Here is a 12475-nt window from a genome sequence, read left to right on the forward strand (position 1 = left end):
GGAGTTCAAGACCAGCCTGGGCAACATAGCAAGAGACTGTCAAAAAAAAAAAAAAAAGATTTTCATTTCTCACAATAAATGAAATAGTGTTCTCATTTTAAAGATAATAAATTTGATGCATAGAAATGTTGATAACTTGCTAATTATCACAGAGTACTATATTCTCTCATGCATTGTTGAGCTGAACATCTGTAAGTGTTCTCAAAGTGTTCTTCTTGTCAGACAGACAAGAAGAGAGCCATGGCAGCAGGTGGTAAAGCAGCTGAGGAAAGAAGAAAGAAAGAAAGGCAAGGAGGAGGAAGGGAGGAATAAAGTTACACACCAAAATGTTGATAGCAGTTTCCTCTCAGAGGGCTAATTGCATTATTTTTGCTTTTCTCTTCTAGTTTCCTATGTTTTCAGAATATAGTGTATGTTACTTAATAATTAAAAGAAATAAATATATGTCCTTAAATCCAGATTTAAGTTTGACTTCTCACTTAGGAAACTTCTTCTTTCTTAAAGAGAGAGAGAGAGAGAGAATTTTAATATTTAGTTTTTCGGCAGACACAACATCATTGTTTGTAAGTGGTGCTGAAGATCAACCTGGGCTGCACGCATGCCAGGCGAGCGCGCTACTGCTTGAGCCACATCCCCAGCCCAGGAAACTTTTGATACAAAGTTAACCTCATTACTAATTCTCATTCCTAATCATGAAAATTATTGTCACGAGTTTTATTTATTAGCTCCAAAATTGAATTCTTATAAAACTAAAAAATTGTGCAGAATGATGTTATTTCAAACTATTTCTTGTTTTAATATCTTCGGTGCATTTTGATTTATAACTTTACATCTTTGCTTTTATACTCATCATCACAGTTGGCATGACAAGTAGCAAAGGAGAGAAAGCCGTTTTATTGTCTAGTCAAGAGAAACAAACAAAAAATCCAGTTTTAAATATTCTGTCTGAATTATCTCATCAGGTGTTATAAACTAGCAATAATACAGAAACTTCAAAGTTTGATGTTTACTCACTTTGCTAGATCTAGTTAATTAGATTAACCTGTTGATTTCAATTGATTTGGGAGAAATTTGTCACATCATTATCCAAAGTACATCTATGAAGACACAAAATGGAGTCAACATATTTTATATACAACCAGAGATATGAAAAATTGTGCTGTATATGTGTAATAAGAATTGTAATGCATTCCGCTGTCATTTATTTTTTTTAATCAATAAAAAATACATAAAAACAAAGATTTCTGTTTTTACCAAAACACACCTTTCTCTTTCCAGGACTGAAGTTCCTTGTAGAGACCCTGATCCAGTGCTTGAAGAAACTTTTTGGTGCCATTATCTTAACTCTGTTTTTTCTGAGCATATTTTCTCTAATTGGAATGGGACTCTTCATGGGCAACTTAAAGCATAAATGCTTGCGATGGCCCCAAGAAAATGAAAATGAGACCCTGCACAACCGAACTGGAAACCCATATTACATTCGAGGTAAGAATCACCTGCCATCTACATCATAAATGAAAACAGAATAGTTTCAACTCTCAACTTCAGGGCAAATTATTTAAATGCTGTAGCTATGTGAAAGATTAATTTGAGTCTGCTTTGCTTTTGTTTTTTTATTTTATCAAGATAGCAAAGTTTCAATCTTCCTTGAGTTAAATCAAGGGAACCTAAATTTTCAAATATTATTCTTTAAAATAATATAAGTCTAATTTTCAATTTTATCAGAAACAGATTAAAGTATGAGCATCATAATATTTACATTTTTTCAATAATTTTTTTAAATATAAATTTGATCATTAAAATTTTTGAGATGACTTAAAATTAATTTTTTTTTCCCTATATTGTGAATTCTTACTATGTTGGATTTCAATTACTATTGCACATTTAAATTAAATACTTTTGGTTCTACTTTGTTAAGTAATGGAAATATTTAATCATAAAATAGTAATGCAGGACAATCAATATTGATTAGCTCTTATGCATAAGTAATTCTTATGTCCAGTCTCATATATTCATCATAATTTTTGAGATAAGACAATATCCACTGCCCTGTTGCAAAACAATGAAATAATAATGCAGAGAAATTAAGCTAGTGTTCTAGGGCATTGTAACTACTAGGTAGTAAAACTAGGATTGTGTCCAAGCTCAAGCTGCCTTTAAAATCTGTTTCATTTTCACCAGGTCATGCTTCTTTACTGCATTTTCCTCTCATATTAAAATTATCAAGTTTTTCCTGACATTGTTTATGATAATAAAAACCTAGTTTTCAACCATTATGAATAATATATTAACAAATGTCATGTACCTGTGCTATATTAATTTACTTATATTTTGAATTTAGTAAGTTCTAAAGCAAATCATAACAACTTTTACTGTTTGGTTTCTTGCATCATATGATTATGATGCAAGTAACACAAAATTATTATAATATGAGTTTGTGAAATGTTTGAATATTTGTATGTATCTATGTCATCATCCTAAATCAAGTATTAAAGACAAGGAGAGATGAAGCTTAAATCTTAGATTCTAATTGAAATTCCCATTGCTTTCTTTGATGTTGTAATAAAAATATGCTAATTAACTGAAAATAAACACTTTTGCTACTTGTCTTGTCACTGCTAAGAAAACAGACCCCGGATTTTTTTTTTTATCTTTGTTAAAAAACACTATTATAGGAGTTGGGGTGGTGTCTCAGTGATAGGGCTCTCCCCTAACATGCATAAGGCACTGGGTTCGATCCTCAGCACCACATAAAAATAAAATAAAGGTATTGTGTTCACCTACAGCTAAAAATACATGTTAAAAATTATAATTTTTAAATATCATTTTAAGGATTATCACTTTAAAATCTATCCAACTGTATTTATTTATTTTCCTCAAATGACATGTTAAGAACTGCAGAAAATATTATGTTCATAAAACCTTTTCAACCCAATTGCCATATCATAGTTCTTGCATGGAGAATACTTTATACCATTCAGTGCTACTAATGTCAAATTTCATTTGCTTTTTGACTGCCAGCCAAAAAACCTAATCAATGTTACTGAGCTATTCATAACTTCAAAATTATTCTAAAATTATTTTAGGTGACAAATTAAAGTCATATTCCTTGTATTAGGGTAATTTATACACACACACACACACACACACACACACACACACACACACGTCTGTCCACCCTTCCATCCATTCATCCCATGGGCTTGGTCCATGTAATTTGAATCTAGAAACTAAAAGCCAAAACTCCTAAATAACCATGTTCACACTATGCAACATGGTATCTACTATCTACAAATACACAATTTACATTTGATACATTTTGATTAACAGAAGATGTTAAGACATCTGGATACATTTTGTGGACCATGACTTATATTAGCAAGGATTGTGGTTGAAATTATGAGATATTATTACTAGTAGATGGCACTGTATGAATGTAGTAGAATCAACTTCAAGGTAGGAAGAACTCATAAATTAAACCCAGGGACAGTGGAATATGGACTTCTTGCTCACATAGCTCATCTGGAATAAACCTTGGGGGGAAAGGTCTTCAGTTTTCAAACAATATAATCTTGGAAATTTTTCTTCCTTCAGAACTCTGGTCAGACCTGGCAATTTTGTTGATTTTTCCTGAACTCTAATTTTGAAAGGAATTTTCCCCTTTTTGTACCGAGCTTATCACTACCAGGGCAGTGAAACTTCACATCCTCAAAGGCCTTTTGACATGTGCATCAGATGGTAGGTAAAAAACATCAGGATACTTGCTGCTTCCTTTTCAGCTGTAAAGTGGTGCTCATCTTCTATGGAGGTCCAAGTAGCTACTAACTCAAGATCAGATATAGAACATGATGTCTTTCTTATCTTACAGAAACAGAGAACTTTTACTACTTGGAAGGGGAACGATATGCTCTCCTTTGTGGCAACACAACAGATGCTGGGTGAGTGGTGCTAATGTTTTCTTCTATCAAGTCAGGAATATCCATCAATAGTACTTATTGAGTGATCATTTCTTTTATCACTGCTTCCCAGTTAATTACATTATCTCGTTTTATTATCAAAGTCAAACTAAGAAGTTCTCTTACTCCCTTTGGGAGGTATGTAATGAAATACTGCAGACTATGCAGCTTAAAATCAACGGAAATTTACTTCTTACAGTCCAGGAGGCTGAAAAGTTCTGATCAAAGCACCAGCAAATTTGTTATCTGGCAAGAGCCCACTTATTTGCTTATAGATATGGCTTTTTGCTGTAAGACATTAATCATTTTTATGAGGCTTTGCTCTGACCTGAACATTTACTATAAACTCCACCCCCTAATGCAACCACTTGGGGGGTTAGAATTTTAGCATACAGATTTTGATCATATCAAAAGTATACATATGGTAGTAGTAATTCAGTTTTACAGAAATCCTGCATTCAAGGTCAAAAAGCTACCAGATTGAAGAGCTAGAACTTCAACTAGGGTCTGATCTTCTGTTTCCAGTGTGCTCTTACCTTAATGAGATAAAAAATACCAAGAAAGACAATTTAAATCTGTTCTTTGGCTGGAAGTTTTTAAAGAACAGACATATTAAAGATGTGCTGTCATTTCACTTTTTATGTCTTATATGACTTTTAGGGTTAGAATTTACCTTAATAGTGGGCTGGGGCTGGGGCTCAACGGTAGAGCGCTCGCCTCACACATGCAAGACCCTGGATTCAATCCTCAGCACCAAATAAAAATAGATAAATGAAATAAAGGTGCTGTGTCCAACTACAGCTAAAAAAATATTAAAAAAGAACTTACCTTAATAAAGTTGTTATTATTGAAACACTATTTATAAATAATTGATTAGTGAGATAACAAAGTTTTCATGTCTTATATTCCTATAATTTCAGATGGAGCAAATAAAAAAGTAGAAACAGGGCACTTCTCAGCATTGTTGAACTTGTGTGATCTCCCTGTCTTACTTTGCATAGTTGGAATGACTTGACGTCTATCCACAGGCTCAACTCTTTCTTAGGATCTGGGGCCCATATCCATAAAAGGCATAATTTCTGGGAAGTAGCATAAGTGTTATAGCTTAGTTAAGTTCGGGTGATTTAGACATTTTATCACCTACTCAGCAGAAATCATTGCATCCAATACTGCTGGGCTTCCATATTATTCTCAAATTGAACCCAAGAAACCATCTAGTATCTGTACATCCTACTTTAACTAGCTCTTCTTATGTACATCCCTAACTCAAATAAGATCTGAAATGCATTTTGAAGGTAACTGGGGATTAATATATAAAACACAATGATATATTTCAAGACAAGAAGACAATGTCATGGGATGTTTCACTTATACTGATCTTACCTGACTGCGTGGATAAACTACCTCTTGAGTTAGTGACTAAATATAGCAATAAAAAACTGATTTGCTCATATTCTGCGAGTCTGCAATTTAGAAAGCCTCAAAGTTGTGGCCCATTTGCAGAGTGCTTGCCTCACACATGTGACACACTGGATTCAATCCTCAGCGCCACATAAAAATAAACAAAAAAATAAATAAAGATATTGTGTTCATCTATAACTAAAAAGACTTTTTAAAAAATGCACAAGTGCTTTTTAAAGAACACTGCTTTGTTCCATTAATGAATATTAAAACATATGACACGACTAAATTCAAAATATTGTGGGAAGGAACTATTCAAGAGCTTGGCTAGAGAGAAGTAGGACTTATTGGGTCACTACTGTAATAATTTACCACAACATAAAAGTTTGAGGAGTCCCTAAAAGGAAAGAAAATTAATATTTAATCTGATTATTCTCCCCAAGTGCAAGTTCTGCTTATCAATTATTGATGTGATAAATGTTTTCTCACCCTTAAATAGTAGGATCTAAGAGTTTGAGGAGAGAGTATTTGAAAATTAAACTCTCCATCTTGGCATATTTATTTTATCAGAATCATTTTCTAACAGCTGAACTTTCATTTTGACTTTTGGATATTTCTCACTTAATTTTGGATAGCAAAGATAGAGTTAACACTATACTGTTATATTCTTGAAAATTGCCAAGGCATTTGATTTTTAAGTATTCTCACCATAAAAAATAATAAGTATGTGGGTAATACATATGTTAATTGGCTTGATTTAGCCATTTCACAATGTATACAGATTTCTAAACATCATGTTGTACCTGTAAATGAATACAATTTTTATTTGCTGTTTATAATAAATAAATTGATGCAAAAAATACAGTCTGAAAAATCCATTTTTTGGAACCCCTTTTTATTTTAGCTTGATTAATAGTGTTCATGTGTATCAACTGAAAATCATGCATTGTTTTGGCTTTACATTTTTGGAGAGAAGACTAATTCTTGTGGAAAGGGGAGCCCCTAACCATTCATGAACAAATGTTCTATATTTATGATTTGGCCATAATTTGAATGTCACCTAAGAGTAAGCAGTTTTTCTTTTCTTCATCTCCTTTAGTCAGTGTCCTGAAGGATATGTGTGTGTAAAAGCTGGCATAAATCCTGACCTTGGCTACACAAATTTTGACAACTTTGGGTGGGCTTTACTTGCCCTATTTCGATTAATGACTCAGGATTATCCTGAAGCACTTTATCACCAGGTAAGAACAGAGAACATATTCATTACCTTTAAAACTGGGCCAAGACCTCTCTTCTAAAATAATGATCAAATGTAAAAAAAAAAAAAAAAAAAAAAAAAAAAACTCATTAAATTTTGATGTAGAGAATAATTTAAAGACAGAAGAAAAGAGAACCAGAATTAGTAATTAGTGAATGTCAGATTCTAAACTAGCTGTCGTGCCAGGTCTGCTTTTGTATGTGATATCTTATTTAATATTTAAAACAATTCTAAGAAATCAGTACGAACTGTTCCTAACTACAATGGTTTCATTTAAAATTCTTTCAATGGTGTTGATATGTTACAAATTCAGTAGAAACTACACTTCAAATTTTGAATTTTGATCTTTTCCCTAGCTTGTGATATGTGGTTTTAATACTTCATGCTGGGCAACAGTAGCTAGATACAGCTCCCCAGAGGGCCATGCCATCAAGGGGGAAACAGCCAATACTGTATGGTTGTACTGTGGTGTTAGGCTATGCAGTTCAGTAGGTTGGGTCTACTTAGGACTTGTGATGCTTTCAAAGTGTGATGAGTTTATTGCGAAGTGATCTCATCTTAAGTTGAGTAGCACCTCTGCTTTTTATGAGACACTGAGGTTCAGATAGACTGGGCAATCTTCCCACAACAGATGTCCCTGCTAGAGCTCACTCTCCTGCTCCAAAGCCTGTGATATTTACCCCTTTGATATTAATTAAGAGCATTTCTAGGTAATTCTCTAGTCAAAATATTAAGCCTATGAAATTACCATGTATTAAACAAATATTTTGAATTCAGTGTACTGTTTCTTTTTATTCTTCTATTTCTTCTCATTCCACTTTGATACTAATTCTTGCTCCACTTACAATAACAGACAGCTTGCTCCTATGAGATTTAAACTCCAAATTCTAAGAATTCATCTTCAGAACTAATTATATATGTGACACAGATTCTCAGAAATGTATATATTCGTTAAAATGGAGGATCAGTTTTTATTTAATGAGAAGTACCATCACATTAGAAAATGAAAATTATTTTCAAAGCAACATAGTTAATAAGCAAAATGTAGTAAATTAATACAAATTACTCTAAATTCTGAAGGTATTTATTGGTCATAGAGACCATTATTTTTTCAAACATTCACATATGCCAGGTGTTGTGGTGCACATCTTCAATCCCAGCTACTCAGGAGACTAAGGTAGGAGTATGAAAAGTTGAAGGCTTGCCTCAAAATAAAAAAGACCCTGTCTCAAAATTAAAAATAAGGACTGCAACACATGGTGGCAGGTGCTTGGAATCCCAGCAACTCAGAAGGCTAAGGCAGGAGGATCACAAGTTCAAGGCCAGTCTCAAGCATCATAGTGAGATCTTGTCTCCAAAAATAAGTAACTAAAGAAGAACAGAGGAGACTGGTGTGGTGTCACATGCTTGTAATCCCACCAGCTCAGGAAACTGAGGCAGGAGGATCTCAAGTTCAAGTCCAGTCTCATCAACTTAGCGAGGCCCTAAGCAACTTAGAAAGACCCTATCTAAAAATAAAAAAGGGCTGGGGATGTGACTCCATGACTAAGCACCTCTGGTTTCAATCCCTGATAACAAACAAACAAACAAACAAAAAGACAGGGGATTTACTTCAGTGGAAGAACATCCTTGGGTTTGATTGCCAGTATCAAAAAATAAGAAAATAAAAATAAATAAATAAATAAATAGGGCCGGGGATGTAGCTTATTGGAAAATACACCTGGGTTCAATCCCTAGTACTGCAAACATCAACAAAACTTACACACATGCTATGCTTATTTTGATTGACAAGATAAATTATGGGAAGTATTGTATGTATATATGTGTCATTAATAATGATATAATAAGTATTTTAGGCATAAAGGTTCAAAATATATTATCAAATGGAAATCAAATAGACTAAACATACATGTAATATAATTGCATTTGTGACAAAAGAAATACATGAAAATATTACAAATGATATCTTTTTCTTTATATAAACTGTTTTTCAAATTTTGCTAATTTCGTATTTTTATTGTTATCTCCTAACATTTTTGACAAGTATTGGTGCTTCTTCCATAATACCAGGAACTTTTTATTTCTAAAACAAAATTGGCATGTTATCCTCCTTCTAAAATTCCTTTAGTGGTTTCTAAATGTCCATGGAATGAAGTTCGAAGTCCCTGTGCATGACACATAGTGCCCTTTCAGATCTAGTTTCTACATACTCGTCCAGATTTATCTTTTGGCAATATATCAGTATGTACTATATACTCTGTTTGAGTATATATATGTACATATATACTTTTTATATATATTTATTTCTCCTAATTATATTTCTCATAATTCCTTGTTTCCATAAATGATGTGCCCTGTGCCTAAATTTTAGTCTCCTATTATCTGCCTTCAGTCTCTTGCTACAAACTCATAGGATAGGTACACAATAAATGATAGATACCCTGTTAAACAGAACTCTATTCCATAATAGTGGCCCCTATTTTGTTCATTTCTGTTCTCCCTAAATTAATTAAATTATTTAATTCATCCTTTTGTTTTGAAGTATATATTTTATATCATATATACATATATGAAATTTTTTTCTTTCTTCAGGTAGAGCCAGTACTTAAGCTGTCTTGTGATTATACTGTACTTATTACTAAATTATTTTCATATTACAATTTCATTGTTCATTTTAAAATAGGAGAATAGAGAAAGATGAGTAACATGTCCTCCTTTTTTCCTGCATTCTACTTCTTCTTAGATTCTTTATGCTTCTGGGAAGATCTACATGATGTTTTTTGTTGTGGTCAGCTTTTGGTTTGCCTTTTATTTGGCAAGTTTGTTCTTGGGCATACTTGCCATGGCCTATGAAGAAGGAAAGCATGCAACTGATGAAAAATCTAAGGAGGAACCAACATTTCAACAGCCTATAAGCAAACTTCAGGAAGGAAGCGAAGAAGCTGAGGTATAACTTTTTTATGCTTCTGAGAATCACAGTTCTGGAGGTATCTTCTCAAGGTCTTGGAATATATTGCTTTCTGATAGATGCCCTTATCTCTGTGTGAATGTGATCAAAAAATCAAAATGGTTTTCATAACAGGAATTTAAATATGAATTTCCTTTCTTGGTACATTATAGTCAGAATGACCAAGATGTTTTAATATTTAATTTGTATACTTTCTGTTTCAAAATTTACATTGCTACTGATGATAAACTATGGAGATTATATGTCTTTAGAACTGTACTTCTCCCAATACAGCTGCACTTTACTGATTTAAACTTGGTTCACAGAGCACATCAGAATTAACTTTGGAAAATGCCTATGTCCAACTTAAAAGTGATAGTCTATCATAAATTAGAAAGTATGAAACACTAAAAGAATGGGTAAGAACACAGTACCAAAATCACAGAGAAAATTCTTGACTTTCTAACTCCTTCAAGAGGAAATAAACTGTGCCTCATAATTATAGGGAATTAATTTACCCACCAAATAATTAATTGTTCAGTAGTAGAAACTAAAAATATTTTGCCCTAATTTTTAATTAATGTTGCATTTGAATATTTTTCCAGGTTACTAGCCTCATAGCAAAAAATTTCAGTCTGTGAATTTGAAAGTCCCGATGGAGTAACATTAATGAAGCTGTAGGAAAACAATTTTTAAAATCTTAATAGTTCTAACAGTGTGCTAAAAAGAAAAGGACTGAGGGGGCTGGGGCTGGGGCTCAGTGGTAATGCACTTGCCTGGCATGTGTGAGGCACTGGGTTTGATTCTCAGCACCACATATAAATAAATAAATAAAATAAAGGTCTACCAATAACTAAAAAAAATAAAAAGAAAAGAAAAGAAAGAAAGAGAGAGAGAGAGAGAGAGAGAGAAAAGAACTGAAGAAAGCCACCAGAAATACTTTTTGTTATTTTTCAGGAACTCTCACAGCTCTTCCCTTTTCTAGGAGATGGGAAAAGGGTCTTGACTAAAGCAGAGGACAAAGCATAGAGAGGAGCCATACCTGGAAACTCTTCCATATTAAGCTGATAAGACCCAGGGAAAAGGAAAGAGCCAACATATACTCTGACACCAAACTGGATGTGGAGGGCTGGTAGTGTGGTTCATTAATAACAAAGTTCCCTTCTAAATCCAAAAGGGGGCAGTGTTAACTCTCCCAAAGATATAAATGTTTTGTTAAGCCACCATTAGTGGTAGAAGCTCCAGAAAATCACCATACCCAAAGGTGGAGCCTAAATGACAGGATGTGGGATCATGTCCAATGGCTTGATAGATAGTTGTGTCTGTAAGGCATGTACCCTTGAACAAGAAGCAATTATGAACTCTGTGAAGAAAACATGTATAAAAAGCAGGCTATTAACACTCATGAGTAAGTCACAGAAAAACAAATTACAGAAACTGTTTTTGTCCAAAAATGAGTCCCAGGTCCTTCAGATTGAATGATTAGTGTCTGAATGGTATGCTGAATATGTAATTTGTTCTGAAGTGGCATTTCAGGATCTCAAGGACTTGTGGGTGCCCACAAATGTATCCAAGAGTAGAACAATAGTCCTCTTATCCCAAGATGAAATGCTCTATTAGCTCTGATTATGAAAGAACTGAATATTTCCCAATATCTCCTCTCACTTTGCTACTTGGGATTATATAAAGCCTTCCTGCTTTTAATTAAAATCTTTCAATTTTAAAGATCTTCTTTTCCTGAAAGATGCTTAGAACTTTTGGTCATGCAGGGTTTTCTGGGAAGTGAGAGTAAAAAAAAAAAAAAAAAAAAAAAAAATTTTCTTAAGACTTATTTTATTTTATATAAAAGAAAACACAGGGAGAGAAGAATCTAAAATGTAATATACCAAGGATTCTTTAGGTGACTGATGTGATTAAAGAACAGTTAGATTCCAATTCCAATGCTGGAATTATAGGGAGATGGATTAGATTCTTCATATTACCATATTATAGGAAAGATGCAGGTCATATTGCTATCAGATAAATATGTAGATTTAAGTATTTATATAATAGGTTTCAATTCATTTCAGCCACTTAATAGATGTATGATATTTGTGAAGTCCACTATCCTTGCTAAATTTTTTTATACATCAAATATATATGATTACAGTATCTGTCTTATAAGTGGTTGGGAATTCCAAATGAAACAAACACACATAAAGCACTTTGTCATGTTTAGATGATATTAAGCAACATAAAAATTTTATATGGAAATATTAATAAAATTATAATAACATGTCAGTATCAAAGATAGCTTTTAACCATACTATCACACACAACAATCCACTTAAAACCTTGATCATTATAGAAAAAAAAAATCTGTCTTTGAGTAAACCTCACATTTCAGATGTAGATTTTTATAACAATATAATATTCATATCATGTGACAGGTATTGTTCATTTACTGTGTGTCAAATTCTATGAAGATGATTTGTATACGTGATAACATTACCCACATGACAACCTTTTGAGTCATAGAAATTATCGTAAAATCTTATATGAGAAAATTGAGTTTTAGTCTCCAAAGAAGAAAACGTAGAACTAGCCACAATATAAACCCAATATTAAAATTCTTATAGTTGTACACTATCAACTTTAACTCATATGTAATAAAGATTATAAAGAGCCAATGGGCACCATTGTCCCAGTGAAGAAATGTTCATTAATACAAAATTCTTAAGTCTTTGTATGTTTGCATAATTAAAACAACATGAGCAATGATAATATTAACAGCCAATAAAGTTAATCATTAGCCTGTGTGACAGATATATGACCTGTCCTCCGGAATTCTCAAGTTTAATCCTTATTGTTCCCACTCTTAGTGTGATCTATACTCACTGGTATCAGGTTTCTCTAAATTGAGGAGAACCCATC

General features: G+C 32.9%; 1 protein-coding gene across 1 annotated transcript in view; it reads left to right on the forward strand.

Annotated features, from left to right (window-relative positions):
• Scn7a (sodium voltage-gated channel alpha subunit 7) overlaps positions 1–12475 on the forward strand; it is an 82241-nt gene that overhangs the window by 34521 nt on the left and 35245 nt on the right. Inside the window, exons 7-10 of the mRNA XM_071619115.1 lie at positions 1279–1485; positions 3869–3938; positions 6457–6598; positions 9359–9562. Coding sequence (XP_071475216.1) covers positions 1279–1485; positions 3869–3938; positions 6457–6598; positions 9359–9562 — 623 coding nt within the window. The remainder of the gene's footprint in view (positions 1–1278; positions 1486–3868; positions 3939–6456; positions 6599–9358; positions 9563–12475) is intronic.

Source organism: Marmota flaviventris, chromosome 11, assembly GCF_047511675.1.
Source record: "Marmota flaviventris isolate mMarFla1 chromosome 11, mMarFla1.hap1, whole genome shotgun sequence".
In the NCBI taxonomy this organism is placed as follows: domain Eukaryota; kingdom Metazoa; phylum Chordata; class Mammalia; order Rodentia; family Sciuridae; genus Marmota; species Marmota flaviventris.